The sequence below is a fragment of the Bactrocera neohumeralis genome, unplaced genomic scaffold (assembly GCF_024586455.1).
Source record: "Bactrocera neohumeralis isolate Rockhampton unplaced genomic scaffold, APGP_CSIRO_Bneo_wtdbg2-racon-allhic-juicebox.fasta_v2 cluster10, whole genome shotgun sequence".
Lineage (NCBI taxonomy): Eukaryota > Metazoa > Arthropoda > Insecta > Diptera > Tephritidae > Bactrocera > Bactrocera neohumeralis.
Genome location: NW_026089623.1, coordinates 1,944,131 through 1,967,295, shown reverse-complemented (window position 1 = coordinate 1,967,295; position 23,165 = coordinate 1,944,131). Strand labels below are relative to the sequence as shown.

At 36.0% G+C, this 23,165-nt stretch overlaps 1 protein-coding gene across 7 annotated transcripts in view; it reads right to left on the bottom strand.

Moving 5' to 3' along the window:
* The window catches only part of LOC126764847 (uncharacterized), a 117,491-nt gene that overhangs the window by 16,514 nt on the left and 77,812 nt on the right, over nucleotides 1-23,165 (bottom strand). For 2 of the 7 annotated variants that reach the window (XM_050482452.1, XM_050482458.1), the window contains one exon: nucleotides 9,621-11,510. The exons of 2 other annotated variants lie outside the window; for them this stretch is intronic. In XM_050482452.1, the coding sequence (XP_050338409.1) occupies nucleotides 11,494-11,510 (17 nt within the window). In that variant the 3' untranslated portion in view covers nucleotides 9,621-11,493. Of the gene's footprint in view, nucleotides 1-2,031; nucleotides 2,776-5,891; nucleotides 6,173-9,620; nucleotides 11,511-23,165 lie in introns of those variants that run through there. 3 more of the 7 variants (XM_050482449.1, XM_050482450.1, XM_050482455.1) reach the window with 3 other exon arrangements.

Sequence of the window (23,165 nt, the reverse complement as noted above, 5' to 3'; positions counted from 1 at the left end):
TATATCCTGTTCAGGGTATCAAAAGTACTTTTCCGATTACTTATCGGTGAAGGACGGAAAGTCAATTTAGCAGGAAAATTTTTGTAACAACCACTTAAACATATATTATGTTGTAAAGGAAATACATATGCACATATATGAGGAAATGTGTGATATATATTCAGTTTTAGAACAAAAAAATTATAATATGGAAATTTGTTTACATACTACATATATATGTATTAGCAGAAAACCCAAATTTCTGACGAAGCCAATGTAGAAGACAACAGTAATAACTTATTGTGTAAGTGGAAACGTGTTTTTGTACCAAAAATTGTAAATTTCTAATTTATAAAAGTATAAAAACTATTATTTTTTTAATTTAACTGATTATGATTTCACAAATTTTTGATGCTTGATAATAAGTTTTGTCAAAGAAAGTAAGTTATTCAATACAAAGTTATTTCAGCATACTCTAAAAGCAGAATATTATTCACTTCGATTTTCATTAATATATTTGATATAATAATACAACATTTTATCCTCCTTGCACTTTTGTCGTTCTTAAAATTTGATCTGTCTGCTCTCCTCGGCTCGTATCGTACTCGAATATGTTGATCGGTAAGGGCATAAATGTATAATTTAATACGACTTGTGGCCGATTAACATTCAACTTCCCTCACTTTGCTTGAAAATTCATATTTATTCATTCAGAATTAATGCTTTGCTTGGAAAAGCGTAAAAATATGGGAGTTGCCCAAAGTTTTGCTTCGCTTTGCTTTGAATCGCCTCAATGTAAACGCACTCATACAAAAATAGAAAAGTTCGATATCTGTCAAAGCAAATGTCTGAAGTTCGGGTTAGGTAAAGGAAAACAAATTGTAAATTAAATTTAAAAGGTATTGAGTATACACAACTCCATCACGACTATTGATGGACTAAATAAAGAACTACTAAAAAGTGAATTGAACTCCCAAAAGTAAAGTCCTATAAGCTTATGGAATTTGAAATCTAAATGATTGACAAAAATGTATGTTATCTTTTCGGAGTTGATCAATTTGTATAGTACATATACAGACTTTGCGCATTGGCCACGGCGAATATCGCATTCGATGGAATGATGAGCTGTACGAGATATATGACGACATTGACATAGTTCAGCGAATTAAAAGACAGCGGCTACGCTGGCTAGGTCATGTTGTCCGGATGGATGAAAACACTCCAGCTATGAAAGTATTCAACGCTGTACCCGACGGGGGAAGCAGAGGAAGAGGAAGACCTCCACTCCGTTGGAAGGACCAAGTGGAGAAGGACCTGGCTTCGCTTGGAATATCCAATTGGCGCCACGTAGCGAAAAGAAGAAACGACTGGCGCGTTGTTGTTAACTCGGCTATAATCGCGAAAGCGGTGTCTACGCCGATTAAGAAGAAGATATACAGACGAGAATATTTTTCAGCATATACAGGGATATTTTCCACTTTATTTTCAATATCGGCAAATTTATTTAAGTATTACTTTTTAGAAACACTTTATTCCTAGTGTATGTGATCTGCGCTTGTTTTTTAAGGATAGGCTAAACTTGCTTAAAAATTATTTCCGATAATAAAAAAAAAGTAAAAATAAAAATTATAAGTTGCGAGTTATTTGGATAGTATAAAAAGAAAACTCGGTTTGTGATGTCGCGCATATACATACATGTATAATAATACAGTATGTACTCATTTTTATACAGATGTGTTCCTTAAAGTAGTTAATGTATAAAATATATATAGCTTTTAATCCAAGGGATAGTTACTTACACATCTACTCTTTAAATATTTGGAATACTTATACATATATAAACTTAAAAATAGTTCTTCTTAAAGTAGTGTACATATTTGACTAACATTTCACATATTTGATTACGAAATCTCCAAACTACATATTTGTCTATATATATATATATATATATATATATATATATATATACACATATTTTTATTCGAATCTATATATATAATATAGATATTTTTTTATAAAGAACTAATTCACTATTTTATTATTAGGTCACCAAATAGATAAGTAATTTCACTATAGTGAGAGGGAAATTCAGATAATATTGCTCTAAAAGAAAGTTTTAGATAACTTTAAAAGAAAGCAACTCTGAGTTATAAATTTTGACAAATAAATCCTGAATAAATTGTGAATATACATGTATGCATATTGTATAAATAATTGAATTATAAGTACCTAAAATATATTAATAACGATTATTTATATACATACATATATTAACAATTTAAGTTTCGTTTTATTGCATATATGTATGTACATATATAGAATAAAATGATATTGTTAAAAGCTTAATAGTTCGATAATTCAGCTTAAAAAGGCTACTTTCTGCATTATTTTGAGGTATATATATTCGTAGTGTACCGCACTGACACTGAGATCCAATGGATTATGTACCTATACTAAGTTTTCAAATAGTTTTATAAAAGATACATATATAATTAAAACAATAATTTAAAATCAAAAGACTTAATTAAAAATATCACACTAGCTAGTAAAGATAGTGAGACGATGCCTGAGCTCTGTATTGTTTTGGGGTAAGTTTAATCAACTTTGGGTTGAAAGCGCCAAGAGCAGCTTCATTGGTAGAAGACGGCGGTGGCGGTACTGTATTGGCCCGAAAGTGTGACCGCAAGAAATTTTGCATGGAACGGAGACGTATAATTGGTGCACAGGGAGATTGCCTAAGTGAGTTGTGGTTGAGAATCCAATAAATAAGAGGACTAATTGTAGAATACGTATAACCTATAAAAGAAATAAGTACATTTGTTTTAATGAATATGTTTTACAGTTTTGCATGTATTCAAATTTTATCACTGATCATATGTTTTCAAACAAAAAATTAGCTAAACAAAAATAGCCAATTTTCTTAACCATTTCATGCTCGATGTTGCCTATAGGTCATTGGAAAAGTGTTTAGTTTGTTTACAATAATTTTGTAAAAGTGCTGTTGCCTATAGGCAACATTCTGTAACTAACGAACCAGGACACTAAGGACTTCATACTTAAGTTAGTTAACATATGTAAATCTGCCCTAAAAAATGTTTTAGCTTCGCCCATTTTAATCCGGGCATGAGAGGGTTAAGAATAAGAAAAAAACAGTAGTAATTTATACTGCAATATCGGTTTACAACCCCTCTTCCATTGGAAATTTTAATTGAAGCTGCATTGATGTTGCAGCTGTTCATTTGGAAAACGAAAACTTAGATCAATCTAAATTGTTTCATGTTACCGGGAGAGTAAACGATATTACAATTGGAGTTGTTTTTATTTACATGTATTACTAATTAAAATGTTTCCTTAAAACTCATCGACTTGTTATCGTTAATACAGATATATAATATGTAGAATGAAGTTCTTAATGGTTGGCTACACCCCACACATACACATCATACTCAACACGACTACACCATATATATCATCCACACATCATACTCAAGACACCTACATCATATTCATCATCCACACCTCACACTCCACACACCTGCATCATATACACCACACACGAGGACACCGGACACAATGGACAAAAGGGACTGACGGACGGCGCCGAGCCTCTTTCTTTTACGATCCATGCGCTTATACGTACCAGTCAGTCCGCTATAAGTTTCTTTCCCGCTTTTTTAAATGGTTTTCAGCAAAGTCGTCGCCAAAGCAACGGGTGAGTGCCGCGAGTTTATTATAACAAAGTTTCTAATGGTAATAGAGGCATAAAATATACAGGTAATTATGCCAAAATCTGAATGAATAATGTACATAGGACAAACTTATATTGCAGAGCTATGGCACAATGCAAAAATATTTATTTACAAATGATCTGATCAAATATTTTTTATCGTATCCATTTCAGATATCGTGTTTAGCATTGTATCCACGACCCTAATGCGTGCACAATAAATTCAAAAACACATTCGATTTAAAAAGCCATGGTGGGTAAAGAGAGAACAGAGAGTATCAAAATTGATATGATTAGCTCTAAAAAAACAAATGTCAAAGGAAACAACTGAAAAACAATTATTTTTGCTTGTAAACAAAAAAGAAACCTTTTATTCTCCAAGCTGAAAACTTGCTTTACAGTTTTTTTTATTGGAAAGAGGAAGGATTGAACTTTTTAATAAACCCACCCTCGACCACCTAGAGCCCCTATAGACCTGTAGGGAGCCCTTTGAAAATGACCAAAAATCAGTGTTTTTGCTCATTTTTTCATACAAACTGAAACCAATGCAACCCAGCCAACATTTTTGTAAGTACTTTTAATATTTGTTGTAAATAAAGCTTTATTTTAATTATTTTATTTTAGTTACAATTCTCTGCATTTGCGCAATAAGAAAAGGGTTGCCATGGTTATTTTTTTTTTTTTTTGCGCCGCGCTTCAAAATATTCATTCCATTCTGCATTGGCTGCCTTTGGCCGCGCTTTAAAAAAATAACTCTGGCCGGCCAAACACCGGCTACGCCATCCACAGTATTTTAGCATTGAACACCTTTTCGCGTTCACTTCATACATTTATTGCTAAGTGGGTTTAATTTATTCCCTTTTGTTCGTGCTTTCTCGGTAATTTGACAGTTCAAATTAGGCAGTCATTTTGGTTTTTCGCATTATTGAACTCAATGCCGAAAAAGGTGTATTTTATTTAAAGATTTAAGCTTAGTACGCAGCTCTCAAGAAACGTAAAAATTTCATATAAAAAAACGCTTAAGAAACGGTCAAGATACTTTCCTGCGACAAACTTACTTGTGCTAGTACGCAGCTCTCAAGAAATCTAGTACTAATTTTTGATACTTTTTTTCAGTAAAATGTGAATATGGCAAACCTTGTTTTGCGAAGAAACATCAAATCAACAATTGTTTCTTGAAGGAAATTCGAAGTAATCGTCAAATTCGTCCTAAATTAGTTGAAATCATTATTATGAAGTATATTCCATTTTGAAATGTTGCATAAAACCTACCAATCATCAACAACATTTCTTAAATCTCAATAAAAATATTTATGTTACCATACACATACACACATACATATTACGCACAAAGTTTGTTTTCTTTGTTTATTCTCTCTTGCTCTTCTAATGTAGATCATTCACAATGCGTAACCAGCTGTCAAAATTACTTGAGAAATAATGTATTTTTTTCCTTGAGCAATTACTTGAGAGCTGCATACCAACCTTTACAAAGAAATTAACCATCAATAGTAATTAAAAACATTACTAGTGGTTTTTATAATTCATAAGTAATATATGTGCGTGAAAATGTATCCATAATTGGCTTGGTACAATGCACAACAGATGAAAATACACTAGCATATATTTAGAAATTTGCAAAAAATAGCATTTTTTAAAGTGAATTTGTGGAAAAATCTGTTAACCGATTTTTATAAAATATGTTTTAAAATAAAGTTCGATAATTTAAGCATACATGCGTGTTTAAAATTTACAAATTGGTTCTTTCGTTTAGGTACAGTGAACCAAAATTAACCGGCGCGATACTAAACCCGACCCGCAAGTTCTAATAAATTCCACTCAAGAGGCTAAATTTAATATATATTGAGCATATGAGGAAAAAGTCAACCAAATAATTGGAAATCATTACCATATATTAGGTGGCTAAATGAGTAGCAACGTCACATTAGATTTACATCAGTTCACCACACCAAATCAAAAGCACGCATTCACCTCATCACGCGAGAGAACATTGCACATTAACACACACACACGCATATGCACCAAAACACGATGAATTTCTACATTCTAATTAGAACAAAAGGAAAGGAGAAGGGATCTCGCGCACCTTTGTTCGTTACGACGTCGACCAGCCAACATCTCCGTTTTTCGCAGCATCGCAGCATCCCGGTTCCCTTTCACTACCCGCCTTTATATATTTAACGTTTTGCAATTTATATTAAAATCATTTTATAATAACCTTCATAATTGTGTATATATACATATTTAACGGATTTAAAACTACGGTTCAGTAATTTTCATCAATTCATTTTGTAATAATAATTTTAAAGTGAATTTCACATAAAATGCAAGTTTATAACGATTTTCTGGAATTCCGTGCATTTTTCCTTTTAACAAAAGTGTGAGTGGCCTATAAGGTGAGTTTTTTGTACATGGTCCTTCGAGCCATAAAGAAAGGCACTGTGGCTAAAAAAAGTCAAAAAAACAAAAAAAAAAAAAAATTAAGATTTCGAAAAAAAAATTTTAACCTGTGAGAAAGTGCGGCAGTAAAACCCGAAAAGGTAATAATAAGTGACAAAACCAAATAAAAAAGCAACCAACAAAGAACATATGTGCCAAAAACCGGTTTTGGATAGCAGCAAGTGCAGTGACCAAAAAAAGAAAATATAGTTTATACATACATACCTATACACATATATATAATATACTGTGCTACAAAAGTGCATATATAAAAAAGACAAAAATATTAAACAAATAAATAAAAGTGCAGTGCAAAAAGCATAAAAATACGTATATTTAATTAAAAAATTAAAAATTTATAAACATAAATTGCTGCGTCTAGGCCACCACATATAATACAAAACAAATATAATAATAATAGATCATTACTTAATTTGTGAAAAATTAATAAATAAAACAAAGAAACAAAATTTTACAAAAAATTCATAAGAGTTATCCAGTGCGAGTAGTTCACATGTAAAACAACAAAAATATATAAAAAAAAAAAACAAGTAGAATACAGTGCTGTGAAAAAAAAGAAAAATAAAATAAAAATATATAAATAAAATAATAATAATAATTAATATAAATATTAAACAAATTAAAACATAAATCGGGCGCGCTCTGACCATAAAAATACCAAAAATTAACACATAAATCGGGCGCGATATAATTAGAAAAAAAAAATACAACTAATGCATACTTACTTACATACATACATACTCTACAAAGGAGGAAACGGGAGCAAGAGTACGCTAATCAAAGGAGGAAATTAGGAAAGAAACATTAAACACAGGAGGAAATAAGAGTAGAACAACACTAAACACAGCAGGAAACCGAAACGCAAGAATATATCATCCATATATTTTTATAAATACAAAAGGAAATCATTTACTGCCTTCTAAGCTTACCCTTGTGTATACAAACACACCCACTGCAATAGAAAACCAACAAATTATAGTCAAGTATTTACTTGCAAATCTTTCCAGCAATACCCCTGATGTTTTTTCAAACAGTAAGCAGGATTGCATAAAATAGGTAAGCAAAAGGCATAAAAAGCAAAATTTCCAATGTAAAAGCGAGAATAAATACAAACATACATATCGTCACCTAAAATGCAAAAGGCCGTAATTAACATTTTTAGTATTTTACAGGAGAAGTAAAAAACGTTATAGATTAAAGACTACTTAAAGCTAAATATCCAAATTGTAGATTTAAGCTTAGAAAACAAAGACGGATTTGTTTCTGAAAACCAAAGTAATGGGAAAAAAAGCAGTTTTTAAGAAATGTTAGTTACGGCCTTTTGCACTCTATTTTTCTGAAACCAAAAAGCCGTAACTACTTGAAAAAAATTGTGTATAAAATGAAAGCAATGGTTAAAATAAAAAAATGTGCTTTTAGGCTGTAACTGAAAAAGTTTTTAACAAGTTATGTCTTTTTGTATCTATTTATTGTAAGTATTTTAACACAAAAGAAATTATTTAACTAATACATTTAATTCGAGAAAATAAAATTAAATTAAACTGGTGAAGAAAAACAAAATAATTCATTTGAAAACAACAAAACCTGCAATACAAATAGCAAATTAGAATAGGTTTAAGATGTAAAGGGTATATTATCATAAAAGCTGTGGCAGTCAGCCGGAAGTAAAAATTTAAGTTCCTGCAGGTGTTGCCTTTTCTTTTTGGATATTGGCATTCTTTCGGTATGTAACTGTGAAGGTTCGATGTCCCTAAATTTTTGTTGTGTACGTTGTGACAAAACGTTATAATCGTCGTTGATATTTGTTTTATAATAAATTATTCAGATGGATCATATTCCAAGGCACGGATCATATTAACAGTTGGCTCTCCGGATTTTTTGCCTGTATTGAAGATACTGAGTTTTTTATACATAATTTATACATGTGTGTTAAATTTTACCTGGTCGAATAGATACGTAGCGCTTAGGAATACTTTCGTAATGAAGGAAATACTTGTAATCAACATGGTGCACTTTTAGAGGAAATGGGTTCTTTCGAGACCCTCTAATCAAGCCAGACAGCGCAGACGGTAAATTTATTTGTCTCTTGTTGATTTTTCTTTGAATGAGGGAGTGGGTCGAATCACACTCCATTTGTGTACGTCCCACTATTAAATATTTATGTTCTACCGTTATGTTTTCTTGAACACATAAAGATAATATTGCTTTAGAGAGAATTACATTTCGGTTCTGGTAGAAACAACCATCGGAATATATAATTATGTGATGAATATTTGGTGACTTTTTAATTTTTTATGTATTTTATTATATGTACATGTAGCAAAGGTAGAAGCAACAAGGGTACCATCTGTTTCGTCCCAGACAAAATTGTCAGATTCATGTGAAATAACGTTATAAATTTTTTTTTGAAATAAAATTCCTTCATTAGTAAATGCTTTACGTTCTGATGTTATTTTGTTTTGTTCTTCTGGCGAAATATTGGTGCCATGAGAGTCATTGAAATTTACCCAATTCCTCACCATTTTCGCATTTAATCTAAGCGTAGATAAAAACATATGAAAGCACACTTGAACATGTTTAGAATGATGTTTTAAATAGTAACGTTTTGTAATTGATCTTCTAGAGTTCTCAACACCAATTCGCTTTATGTTTGCGCGTTCAAGAAGATTAACGACATACATTTTTTTTGATCCCATGACATTTTCCAGAACCCATTAAATATTTCCTTACGATTTTCTTCGGAAAATGTAGAACAATTCCGTACAGCACTTTTCTCACAGAATTTTGAAGTACATCCAGCTTTAAGTTCTCTTGGAGCTTTTTCACTAATAATGGCTTTCGATATTTATTATATTTCCAGACCTTTTATTATTATTTTTTGAGTTTTTCATTACAACCATTTTCACAATTAGTACTCATTTTATTAATTTTGTTTTATTCCGGGAATAAAGGCAGCAACACAATAACTCAATTTGAAAAGGAATGAAAGATAATGAAAACAACTGTAATTACGGATAACACAATGTGTCACATTGAAATTGAATCAAAGAGAATGAAAAAAGGGTAGTTACGGCTTTTTGGTTTATGAAATTGTTGAAGTTGTAGTTGCGGCCTTCTGATTCTCGCCTATAAAGTCGTTATTTTTGGACGTATGCATGTAAAATTTGCTGTGTACACGTGTTTCGGTTAAGTACTTCATAATCAATCAAAAAGTCAATTTTGAATTTTTTGTTATTTACGGCCTTTTGCATTTTAGGTGACGATATTTACATATACATTTACCCAAATCATACTTTTAAATACATAACTGCAACAAACATTCAATTTAATATTAATATGTTGAAGCATATATGTACATATGTACTATGTACTTTCTAATCCGCAAGCGCAGAGGCTAATGACCTGCACATTGTACAAATTAACGAGACGGAGGTTTATTTATTAATTAATTTTATTAGGTCGGCACTATGTGCCTATTTTATTATCTTAAAATTATTTATGTTTTTTTAGCGGCACTATGTGCCTGTCGAGTCTAGTAACTTAAAAAGACTGACTACACTTAACTTTAAAGTTTATAATCTAACCTATGCTTGAGCCGGCCTACGTGACCAAAGATGCTTGGTCAGCTATTTGGTTTTGGGGTAGAAGTCATGGTTGCGCGTGTTTCGCTCACTTAAGAATTTAGCGGATGCGCGTTTAGCGCAGTTGCACTTTTGGTTGTAATAGGACTCCAAAGTATGCAAACGGTTTGTATGTTTCTAGCATATAATGTGGGAATGGAATTTATGTAGTAGTTCATAAAATATTGTGTTAACTCCTCCCTCCGAAATATCAAGCGTCCCCGCTTGATTAATTAAAAAAATGGGATGTCGTTAAGACTTCTATGCTACGTCCTTTTAATTACTGGCATTTGAAATGATTCCGGTTTGCTAATAATTATTTCAGGCTTTACGCGCTTTTTGCATCTGAAAATTACAATTATGGTAAGTACTAGGGCTAATACATAGCCCAAAATGAGTGAATAAACTGGATTTAACTAAAAGATTCAGAGAACTTATTTTTTTAATGTTTTTTATATTAAGCTCTTTCATAAGTTTTAAGGATAGAACTTCCTCGAACTCTGAATTTGAGTTTGAATGTTGGATTAAAGCAGGCAGTGGTCTCAAGTTATGTTGTTCTAAAGTTGTAAAATTCATGTTATTTATTCTTATAGTTTCATTAAAGATTCTTATCATATATGATCCTCTTAATTTTCTAGTATTATTATTTGTAGTAATATTTCCTTCGAAATTATTTAAAAGTATTAATCCATTATTTATTTCTACAATATTTTTAACATGTTCCGTATTTGTTACAGTGCACTTATATGGTTTATTCCTTATTAAATTTTTTATACAATTTTCGTTTTCCAAATTAACAATTTGGGTTTGTTTGCAATTTTTTATTTCGTTTATTATTTTACAATCTTTTTCTATACCATAATATTCTTCATTAAATTTCAGTATTTTTTCAAAATTTATCTTTAAAATAGTTTCGTTTTTACTTAAAGGCTTAATTATAATAGATTTGCAAATTTCTTTACCGGTTTTCGGTATTTTTATCATGTAATTAGTAAGTTTTATTTTACAGCAATTTGAACATCTGCAAAATTCAGAGATTCTTCTAACGAACCAAATTGCAGATTCTCTTCGATAAAAATTTTATTTATTCTATGAGCTTCTTGATTGTTAATAATAACTGAGTTAATAATGTTCGCTTTAGTTAAATGAATTGCTCTTTTAATATTTTCTAACTCATCTTTGATTATGTCAATTTTAAATTTATATTTAAGTATTAGGATCCTAGAGACTTTATTATTGAGTTGCTAATTTCTGTTATATTGTTTATTCTTTCTAAAATGTTTTTGTTGATTTTTAATTGTTGGTTGTTATTCTCGATTACTTCTTTAAATTTGCTGTTGATGGCTACTAAATCGTCATGGTCCGGGTTGCCAGCTATCCATTTCCAGGCTGATCCTATGTAGTCTAGTGATCTTTTATTTTTGTATTTAGGTAAAATGTTATTAATTGTTATGTTGATGTTACTGGTTTCGTCTGTTATAAATGGGTAAAGAGGGTTGTTAGCTGGAATGTTTCGTATGAAGTTTCTGTTCAGTTCCCGTAATATTGTAGAGTATTCTGTTATGTTTGTCATGTGGATAATCCGGTAGGTTCCTGTTTGAATTTTGCCAATTCCTTCCTCCATCATAACGATTTCTGGCTGAGTGTAATCTAACACCTCAACCGAACCATCGCTTAAAATAAAGTTCAGGAAAAAGAGAGATCTAAAAATAATAAAAATGTTCTGAGTTAGTTTCGTATGCGGTCCTTGTGAACTATTTTCCCTGATTCTGTTAATATTGTGGAGTTCCTATTTTCTTTTACAATTTCTTCTTTGTATCGTTTGGAAGGTTTGGTACCTAGTCTTTTATTTTGTCTAACGAAAACTTTCTGTCCTGGCCTGTAGTCTATAGTGTCCTTCTTATTTCTATTATGGTATTGTAGGTCCCGTTCTTGTGCTTTTTCAAGTTTTTCGAGAGTTTTTGTTCTAGTCTCTTCCCGATTTTCGCGATTGGATGGACAGGGTCTGCCAAAAAATATGTCAACTGGTTTTTTTCCTGTAACGGAGTGGATAGTATGATTGTATTCGTTTACAGACCATTGCAAAAGGTCCTCAAAGTTTTTGTCTGGGTATTCTTGTCTAAGGCATCTCATTATTCGGATAATGTCGAGTGGAATCTTTCTATTTGTCCGTTCACTTCGCTTTTGTATGGTGGTGCAGAGAAAATTTGTATGTTAAATTCATTTTCTAGCATGAATTTTATTGGTTGTGAACTAAATGTCTTTTCGTTGTCAAAAACCATGCATTTGGGTACTCCGAAGTAAAATATTATGTCTCTTAATGGTTTTTTTATGTTTTCGATACTTTTCCCGTCTATATTTTTTATTACAGCTAATTTTGAAAATTTGTCAATAGAAGTAAGTACTTTATGCTTGCCTGTCGAAAAAATGCCTATATGAATGGCATGTCCTGCGTACTCTGGTAGAGGTGTAGCGCCGAGTTTTGGATTGTTTGGATGTCGGTCATATTTGTTCTCTTTACATATTCTGCACAACTTTATTATTTTCCTAATTTTCTTCGCCATCGCGGGAAAATAATATTTTTCCAAAATCTGTAGTTTATTTTCTTTTTCGTTTCTATGGGCACGGTTATGTTCTTCGATAATAATTCTGTCTTGATCGTCCGTATTTGGAATATCTTCGACAGCTAGTTGTGTGAGTCGTATTTCGTAATTAGCGAAATGTAGAGGGTAAATGGCTTGAATTTTTAGCATAATCGTTTCTGTTGTTTTAATGCCATTTATTATTGAAGGACTTAGATGTTTTTTTTAAAGTGAATTCAGTGACTCCTCGGAAAGGCTTTTTTCTGTGATAGTCTATGGTACATTGGAAAAATTATTTGGAATTTATATGAAGATTCCGGTCCTTCAGAGATAAAAAGTTGGTTTTTAAAGACATTTACTGGGGTTTCTACTGAGTATATCAGATTTTCCGGTGAACTATCATTACTATGAACTGTAAGTGAGTTAACGTTTGAAATTGGTGGTCGTGAAAGGAAATCTGCAACTACATTTGAACAGCCGGGTTTGTAAATTAGTTCATGGTTGTATTCCTCTAGCTGAGCTTTCCATCTCTTCATTTTGGTGTTTGTGTTTTTATTGCTTATAGCGAAAGTTAAGGGTTGGTGATCGGAGTATATTTTGACTTTTTTTGATCCGTAAAGGAAGCATCTAAGGGACTGTAAAGCCCAAATTATCGCTAGCATTTCTTTCTCGTTTGTTGCAAAGTTCTCCTCCGCTCTGCTTAGCGTTCTTCAAAGGAAGCATATTGGTCTACCTTCTTGTGAGATTACTGCTCCCAAAGCGTAATCGGAGGCGTCAGTGGTAAGCTCGAATGCTTTCTCAAAATTGGGATAATGGAGTATAACATCTTCGGATGTGAGGCACATTTTTAGTTGGTTGACAGCTTCCATCTGTTCAGTTGTCAAATTCAGTTTGGTCTTTTTAGACTGATGTTTGGAAATTCTTCCCAGTTCCCCTCTCAATATTTCAGTGAGTGGTTTTGCGATTTGAGCATAGGCTCTTATGAACTTGCGATAATGTCCAGTCATTCCCAAAAAGGAGCGTAAGTCATGAACGTTCCTGGAAAGCGGGAAATTTGTTATTGCCTCCACTTTTTTTGGTGTGGTGCGAATACCATTTTGATCGACAATGATACCTAGAAACTTTATTTCTTCTTTAATGAATTCACATTTGTCGTATTGAACTTTTAATCGAGCTTCCTCCAACGTATTGAAAATAATCTTCAGATTATCGAAATGCTATTTTTTAGTTTTACTAAAGATTATAATATCGTCTATGTAGATGTAACAGCGAATGCCAATATGTTCTCTAAGGACGTCATCTAAAGTGCGCTGAAAAATAGCAGGTGCGTTCCTTAGGCCAAATGGAAGTCGTGTAAACTCAAATTTTCCATTTGTAACCGAGAAGGCAGTCTTCTCATTGTCAGCCTCATTTAGTGCAATCTGGTGGAAACCACTTTTGAGGTCAATGGTGGAAAAAAATTTATTTTTCCCTAGGTTGGACAGAATGGTGGTAATATCCGGAATGGGATATTTATCTGGGATAGTTTCTTCGTTTAACTTACGATAATCAATTACCATCCGATATTTTCTCTGTCCCGAAGCATCCTGTTTCTTTGGTCCTACCCATACATGGGAATTGTATGGGGATTTCGATGGACGAATGGTGCCATCATTCAACAATTCAGCAATTTGTTGGTCAATCTCCTTTTTCAGAGGCATAGGATATGGGTAAGTTTTTGAGTAAATGGGCTTTTCATTTCTTGTTCTAATTTCTGCTTTGACATTAGTGACGAAAGTCAATTTCTTGTCGGGTTCGGCGAATAGGGTTGGACATGAACTTATAAGTTGCTTTAGTTTTTCATTATCTTCAGGATTCAAGTGATTAGTCCGTAGGGTTGTATTTGATGAATTAACTTAAATCTTTCCTCTAGTAGTTGTATTTGTTGTATTTGTTATATTGGTTGTATTTGATGAATTAATTTAAATCTTTCCTCTTATAGTTGTATTATTTTACACTTGTTTAATTTATTCTAAATTTCCCCGTCACGCACTTTCCGTTCGATGCATTTGTATTTAGCTTATGCTTTTCGTTCGGCTGGGTTGATACTGCCCGTCCCTTTTCCGAAAGGTACTAAGGGGCCGAGTTTCGTCCGCGAATATAAAAAATATTATTATTTTTTTCTTCACGGTCCCTGCTCGGGCGCCAATTAACGAGACGGAGGTTTATTTATTAATTAATTTTATTAGGTCGGCACTATGTGCCTGTCGTGTGTAGTAACTTAAAAAGACTGACTACACTTAACTTTAAAGTTTATAATCTAACCTATGCTTGAGCCGGCCTACGTGACCAAAGATGCTTGGTCAGCTAAAAGGGTTTGCGCGTGTAGCGCTCACCTGCAGCTATTTGGTTTTGGGGGAGAAGACATGGTTGCGCGTGTTTCGCTCACTTAAGAATTTAGCGGATGTGCGTTTAGCGCAGTTGCACTTTTGGATGTAATAGGACTCCAAAGTATGCAAACGGTTTGTACGTTTCTAGCATATAATGTGGGAATGGAATTTATGTAGTAGTTCATAAAATATTGTGTTAACTTACATTTTGTTTTCTCGCTCTATTCTGATCACGCAAATATAAATACATACATACATATGTATAACATATACATACTGTATACATATGTATATTCGGTATTCTTTTTGCCTACGCGGTAATACAAGCCTAATAATAATATATGTATGTACATACCCTGATTTAGTAAATCTTAAATTATGCGAAGCCGCGATAATAGCATTAATTACATACAATAAGCGGTGCGGAATTTGTATTGAACAAAAAAAATAAATAAATAAATTATAAAATTTTATTAACGATCAATATATTAGTATATACTTATATATGTACATACTCTAAGCCAAATATTATTCAACAATACCTTCTTGTTCTTTGTATTACAAAAACAAGCGGGATTGTATACCAACTTGTTTAGCATATCATATGCACATAAATACGCACATAGCGTGCACATATGTATATATGTGACTTCGTATACCGCCTTTACGAGAACTTATACACAAGGCCATACAGATAAATCCGTAATAGAAAATATATAAAATCGCAACTAAAGACAATAGTGCGGTTAACAAAAACGATTAACGCGTATTTTAGTAAATTTGCGGGAATATCAGCTTTTATTTACTTAAAAGAGTTTCGGTTTTCGGCATTTATCAGATATATCTCATCAAATTTTTATTCTAAATTTTTATTTATTCTAAATGAGCACAGATTCAAAAGAATCTAAATCAGGTCAATTTCTTACAATTCCAAAAATGGCTGACGACGATAAACAAAGCACACCTGCAGAAGCTACACGCTCTAAGCACGGTACAAAGCAAACGAGATCAAAAGATCGTATAATATCGAAATTTATCACTGAAAGTGATAGCTTTATAAGATATTGAACTCGGTTTCAAGCTTTCCCTATTACTGACAGCACGGAATCAGTTTTAAATATAAAATTATAAAGTGTTAACAATCTATGGGCACGCCTTCTGGCAGCGTACGATACAGTACTAGATACTGACGGCGCGGAACTCCCAGAAAAAACAAAAGCTTCGGTAACTGCCAAGTGTGATAACTGCCGTGATCAGTACGAGTTAACAAAGAGAATGATAACTGAACAAATAAGTTTAGTAAGGCCAAGTAGAGCCACTACTCCCCCTCCCAGAGTAGTTACAACACAAAAAGAAGACCTAGATAAAGGCATGTATCTAAAAGTACCAGCTTGTGATACTGAAGTTTTTAATGAATGTTATGACCAATGGCCGTCCTTCCGGGACATGTTCACTGCTGTGCTGCAAAATGTATCTCTGGTCAGACTCAGAAATAGTTCTAGCATGGTTGGAAAAACCACCCTATACTTAGAAGACATATGTATCGAATCGCATATCTCAAATCTTAGACTTAGTTGGCTCAGCAAAATGGCAACATGTTGCAAGTGCAGATAACCCAGCGGATCTTGAGACAAGAGGTTGCAAACCACTTCACCTCACCCGCACTACACTCTGGTGGAACAGTCCTACATGGCTAACAAAATCACAAGAATTCTGGCCAAAATCTTCTTCTTCTTCTTAATTGGCGTAGACACCGCTTACGCGATTATAGCCGAGTTAACAACAGCGCGCCAGTCGTTTCTTCTTTTCGCTACGTGGCGCCAATTGGATATTCCAAGCGAAGGTCTTTCTCCACATGGTCCTCCCAACGGAGGGAAGCCTTCCTCTTCCTCTGCTTCCCCCGGCGGGTACAGCGTGGAACACTTTCAGAGCTGGAGTGTTTTGGTCCATTCGGACAACATGACCTAGCCAGCATAGCCCCTGTCTTTTAATTCGCTGAACTATGTCAATGTCGTCATATATGTCATACAGCTCATCGTTCCATCGAATGCGATATTCGCCGTGGCCAACGCGCAAAGGACCATAAATCTTTCGCAGAACTTTTCTCTCGAAAACTCGCAACGTCGACTCATCAGTTGTTGTCATCGACCAAGCCTCTGCACCATATAGCAGGACGGGAATTATGAGCGACTTATAGAGTTTAGCTTTTGTTCGTCGAGAGAGGACTTTACTTTTCAATTGCCTACTCAGTCCGAAGTAACACCTGTTGGCAAGAGCAATCCTGTTTTGGATTTCCAGACTGACATTGTTGGTGGTGTTAATGCTGGTTCCTAAGTACACGAAATTATCTACAACTTCAAAGTTATGACTGTCAACAGTGACGTGAGAGCCAAGTCGCGAGTGCGATGACTGTTTGTTTGATGGCAGGAGATATTTCGTCTTGCCCTCGTTCACTGCCAGACCCATTTGTTTTGCTTCGTTGTCTAGTCTGGAGAAAACAGAACTAACGGCGCGGGTGTTCAGGCTGATTATATCAATATCATCGGCATACGCCAGCAGCTGTACACTCTTATAAAAGATGGTACCTTCTCTATTTAGTTCTGCAGCTCGAACTATTTTCCCCAGAAGCAGGTTGAAGAAGTCGCACGATAGGGAGTCGCCTTGTCCGAAACCTCGTTTGGTATCGAACGGCTCGGAGAGGTCCTTCGCTATCCTGACGGAGCTTTTGGTGCTACTCAACGTCAGTTTACACAGCCGTATTAGTTTTGCGGGGATACCAAATTCAGACATCGCGGCATAAAGACAGCTCCTTTTCGTGCTGTCGAAAGCAGCTTTGAAATCGACGAAGGGGTGGTCTAAAGCCACACTGATAGGGTCCAATCAGTTTGTTGACGGTGGGCTTTAATCTTTCACACAATACGCTCGATAGAACCTTATATGCGATGATGAGGAGGCTAATCCCACGGTAGTTGGCGCAGATTGTGGGGTCACCTTTTTTATGGATTGGGCATAGTACACTTAAATTCCAATCGTTGGGCATGCTTTCGTCCGACCATATTTTACAAAGAAGCTGATGCCCCTTATCAGTTCTTCGGCGCCGTGTTTGAATAGCTCGGCCGGCAATCCATTGGCCCCCGCCGCTTTGTTGTTCTTCAGGCGGGTAATTGCTTTTCGAACTTCCTCATGGTCGGGCAATGGAACGTCTGCTCCATCGTCATCGATTAGGGAATGGGGTTCGCCTTCTCCTGGCGTTGTGCGTTCACTGCCATTCCGCAGGCTGGAGAGCCGTTCCCTCTATAATTTAAGTATGCTCTGCGCATCGGTGACTAGATCACCTTTGGGGGTTCTACAAGAGTATGCTCTGGTTTTGAAACCTTCTGTCAGTCGCCGCATCTTTTCGTAGAATTTTCGAGCATTACCCCTATCGGCCAGCTTATCAAGCTTTTCGTACTCACGCATTTCGGTCTCTATCTTTTTCTGTCTGCAAATGTGTCTCGCTTCCCTCTTCAACCCTCGGTATCTATCCCATCCCGCTTTCTCTCCGCTGCAACTCGGCACTCCTCGTCGTACCAGTTGTTCTTTTGCATTTTCCGAAAACCAATGGTTTCAGTTGCAGCTGTACGTAGGGAGTTTGAAAAGCCGTCCCACGGTTCCCTTATACGTAGTTGTTGACGGGTGCTCTCAGAGAGCAGGAGTGCAAGCCGAGTAGCAAATCGTTCGGCAGTCTGTTGTGATTACAGCTTCTCGACGTCGAGCCTTCCTTGTGTTTGTTGACGTGCGTTTTTTGCTGCACAGAGGCGGGTGCGAATCTTGGCTGCAACAAGATAGTGGTCCGAGTCGTTATTAGGACCTCGGAGCGTACGCACGTCTAGAATACTGGAGACGTGTCTTCCGTCTACCACAACATGATCGATTTGGTTGGTGACTTTTCGATCCGGAGACAGCCTGGTAGATGTATCTTCTTGTGCTGGAATCTAGTACCACAGATAACCATATTTCGGGCCCCTGCAAAGTCGATTAGCCTCAACCCATTTGGGGATGTTTCGTCGTGGAGGCAGAATTTACCGACTGTAGTGCCAAATATACCTTCTTTGCCCACCCTGGCATTAAAGTCGCCAAGCACGATTTTGAAATCGTGGCGGGGGCAGCTCTCATAAGGGTCACATCGTCCTTCTCTTCCGTCGGGACGTGGGCGCAAATCAGCGATATTTTGAAGAACCTCGCTTTGATGCGGATTGTGGCTAGATGTTCATTCACCGGAGTGAATGATAGTACTTGGCGACGGAGTCTCTCTCCCACCACGAATCCAAGACCAAACTTGCGCTCCTTTATATGGCCACTGTAGTAAATATCACAAGGACCTACTCGTCTCAGTCCTTGTCCCGTCCATCGCATTTCTTAGACGGCGGTGATGTCAGCCTTTATTTTCGCGAGGACATCAACCAGCTGGGCAGCGGCACCTTCCCAATTAAGGGTCCGGACATTCCAGGTGCATGCCCTTATATCGTAGTCCTTATTTCGTTTGCCATGGTGGTCATCAAAAGGGGGGTCTCTCATCCGAGGCTGGTTATAGCTATTCACTGGAGGTGTTTTTTACGTGGCGGGTCCCAAACCCAGCGCACAACCCTATGTAGGGGATGTTTCGCCTTCTCACTTTATCTCGCCTTCGAACGGATGTTCTTAGGCTACCCAGAGGATACTTGGTCAAAGACCGGAAGTAGTGAGCTTCTTGAGCCATGTGTAAAAGAATCGTTTCTGGCCACTCCCAAGTGAATGGCGATCAGAGAACTTTCCTCACTTGCGTGAACTTCTACACATGACTCCATCTTCCGTCATCATCATCTGGCCAAAATCTCCTGCTTGGAATATCATACCTCCGGAAAGTCGGAAAATAGAAAATTTTCATATCACTCCAGAAGAGGAGTTCACTTCAGTTCACTTCACTTCAGATAAAGGCCTCAATGTTAAGGTCTTCCTCATTTAGAAAAGGGTATGTGGCTGTCTTTGTATGTTTTACCACAAAGGCAGTACACCTCGAGCTATGTTCGGATCTGACTACTGCGGCTTTTCTTGCAGCATTTCCCCGCTTTGTCGGACGACCCGGATTTCCTTTAAAAATTATGAGCGACAATGGAAAAAACTTTTTCGGAGCTCAAAGAGCCACGGAAAAGGAGTTTTTACAATTCATGAAAGAAGTATCCCCCGAAATTGTCAAAAATATGCACCCCAAGAGATCGAGTGGCAATTCATACCCCCATGTTCTCCACACATGGGCGGACTCTGGGAATCAGCAGTAAAGAGCTTTAAGTCCCATTTAAAGAAAACGGCTGGTAACCATAAATTCAATTATGAGTAGTTTACTACATTACTCGTTCGTATCGAAGCCGTACTAAACTCTAGACCTATCTCACCACTCTCGCAAGATCCCTCCGGCTTCACAGCCTTAACCCCAGGGCATTTTCTAAAAGGATGAGGACACCAGACATAGTTAACAAAAGGGACAGACGGACGGCGCCCGGCCCACTTTTGTTCTCTATCCGTGCGCATACACGCATCACACTTAAACTTTATACTTTCGCTCGAATTCGCAAAATAGGTGGCTTCCGGTAATTTTATAGATATTAAACATATCGAACCTTTTTACATGGTCCTTCGAGCCGTACCGGAAAGGAAAACAAAAAAAAACACACATATACATATATATATAAAATTTCATACACATATGTAACATATGAAAAAGTGCAGTTACAAACAAAACATAAAAGTGAGGTGACAGAAAGTGCGAAGAATAATATACTCATACAATATACAAATATGTACATACATATGTAAGTGTGAATAGTGCCAGTGAAGTGGCCGAAAAAAACAAGAAAAAAAAGGTTTATATCGGTGACAAAATCGTGGTACGCAAATTGAAGCACATATGCAATAAAGGCATAATTAGTGCAGTGAAGTGCTGGGACATGTAACAAAAAAACCAAAACCCAATTGAGACAATAAGAGGAACTAGGAAAACACAACACCAGCTAAAGGACTGCGGAGAAGGAAAACAGGCACAAACACAAGCACAGGCACACGTAATTTCAGACATACACTCATACAATTATCATCCCCAAAAGCCCCTGGCGGAAATCAAAGTGAGTACTATATATCGTTTCTTTTCAATATTTACATTCTATATACATATATGTATGTGCGGTACAAAATCACAAAATTAAATTTGCGGTTCTGACCAAGATTCCGGTCGAAAAAAAAACCGTTACTAAACAGTTTTCGGTATTCGGTTTATTTTCCGGTAAAAACCGTAAACCCGCTAACAAAGCAGTTTGGTACTGTATATAGGGGATTATCGATTGCCGGTAAATGCTTACCGTTGTGTTATAATACAAAACCTATCCCAAAAACAATAAAATATTCAAGTATTTGCTTGCAGAAATTTCCAGCAATACCCCTTATACTTATACAATCATAAGCCAAAAACAAAAAACAGAAGCATATATTAAAATAACATCCTTTATATTATATATATGTAGGATGGCCGATTAAATCGTTACTTAAAACACCGATATAAAATGAATACAATGAACTTTATTAGGTTGCTAATATGACCGCAAAGAAATAATTGTGATCTGTTATGGTCTTGTGTGGTCCGTGGTTGCCGGTGGTCTCGCGTGGTCTGTCCAATTGTCTGTCTTTAATTCGTCTTCGTACCTACTGTTTCGTTGTCATTCCAGTCCGTTCACTGCTATCACATCTGTTCTCTACACAGTGTTGCATTTCTGTTTGTCTTATTGTCCGTTTACACAGTCCTACATTCGGCTATCCTGGCTGTTCATTCGGCCCCGAATGATGGGTTCCACTTCTTTATAAATTCAGCAATTGTTATCGTGCGTCTTGGTCCTTCATGATCAGCGATCTTCTCGACTTCATATCTTCCGTGTGCCATCTTCTTTACAATTCTATATGGCCCGAAGAATTTTGCTTTAAGTTTCAATCCTGCTCCATACTGCGTTCGCTTGATGGCTACTAGCTCGTTTTTATTATAGTCGACCTCTTCTCTTCGCCTTTTGTTGAATGTTCTCCTATTTTCCTGCTGAATCCTAGCAATATTGTGCCGTGTCTCCTGACGAATTACCTCGCGTTCTGCATCGAGCTCTTCGATGGCTGATTCCTCCAGCAGTTCGAGTAAATGTGGTATTCCTTTCAATCGCATCTCAAGTCCAGTCATAATTCTAAAAGGTGATTGTCTGGTGCTTCTTGGCGGCGTGCTGTTGATTATTTGCTGCACACGATCCACGTGCTTGTACCCGTTTCTAGAACTCTCGTTTCCCAACTTAGCTATCATCGGGATAATAATCTGGTGCATGCGCTCTACTTGCCCGTTTGTTCGCGGTACTCCCATAGCTATGTATTAATAAATGCTGGATTTCCTCATCCTCGCAGTATTGTTTAAACAAATTGGACGTGAAGGCCGCGCCTCTGTCTGTTATGACACGTCTTGGATTTCCGAAAGCGGCTGCTCTTTTCTTTAAGCATCCGACGACTGCATCAGCTCCAGTGTTCTTAGTTGGATATAGCCAAACGAACTTGGAGAATGCGTCCACCATCCCAAGGATGTAGTTATATGCCTTCTTTGTCGACTCTAGCGGCCCAACGTGATCGAGATGTAGTGTTCCCAAAGGCTTGTCCTCTTTGCTAATGGGATTTAGGAAACCTTCTTTCTTTCCTGACTTCGTATCGTTGACGATACACTCTACGCAACTTCTTACAACCTTTGTTGCCTTCCTATTTAAATTTGGTATATAAAATGTTTTCTCTACTGCTTCTTCCGTTTTCTTGATGGAAAAGTGTCCTTGCCTATGTGCCATGTTGATGATTTCGTTTTCCATAACTGATGGAATTACCAGGAGTTCTCTTGTTGAATCCTTATACAGTACTCCATGCTTGATATAAAAGTCTTCGTAGTCGCTCTTCTCCAGAACTTTCAACACATCTCGTACCCAATCGTCCTCTTCCTGTGCTTGCTTCAACGCATCTATATGTCGCATTTTTTAACCGTTTCTATGTTCTATCTCGTAGCAATAGTCTTGTAGGAACATTGCCCAGCGAGATACTCTGAATGGCACATCTCGTTTCCGCATCGTCATTGCGAATGCATTGCAATCTGTTACTATCTTAAAACTTATCCCCAACAAATATACTCTCCACTTCTTAAGTGCTTCTATAATCGCTAGTACCTCGCTGGTTTTGTCTTCCGACTCATGTATTGAACTGGATGGAACGCTCGTCGAAATCCTTCTGAAGTAGCACTGCTCCATACCCGGACATACAAGCGTCTGTATGTACCTCAGTCACTGCTTTCGAATTGTATAACATTAGGACTGGTGCGCTGATCAATGCTGACTTC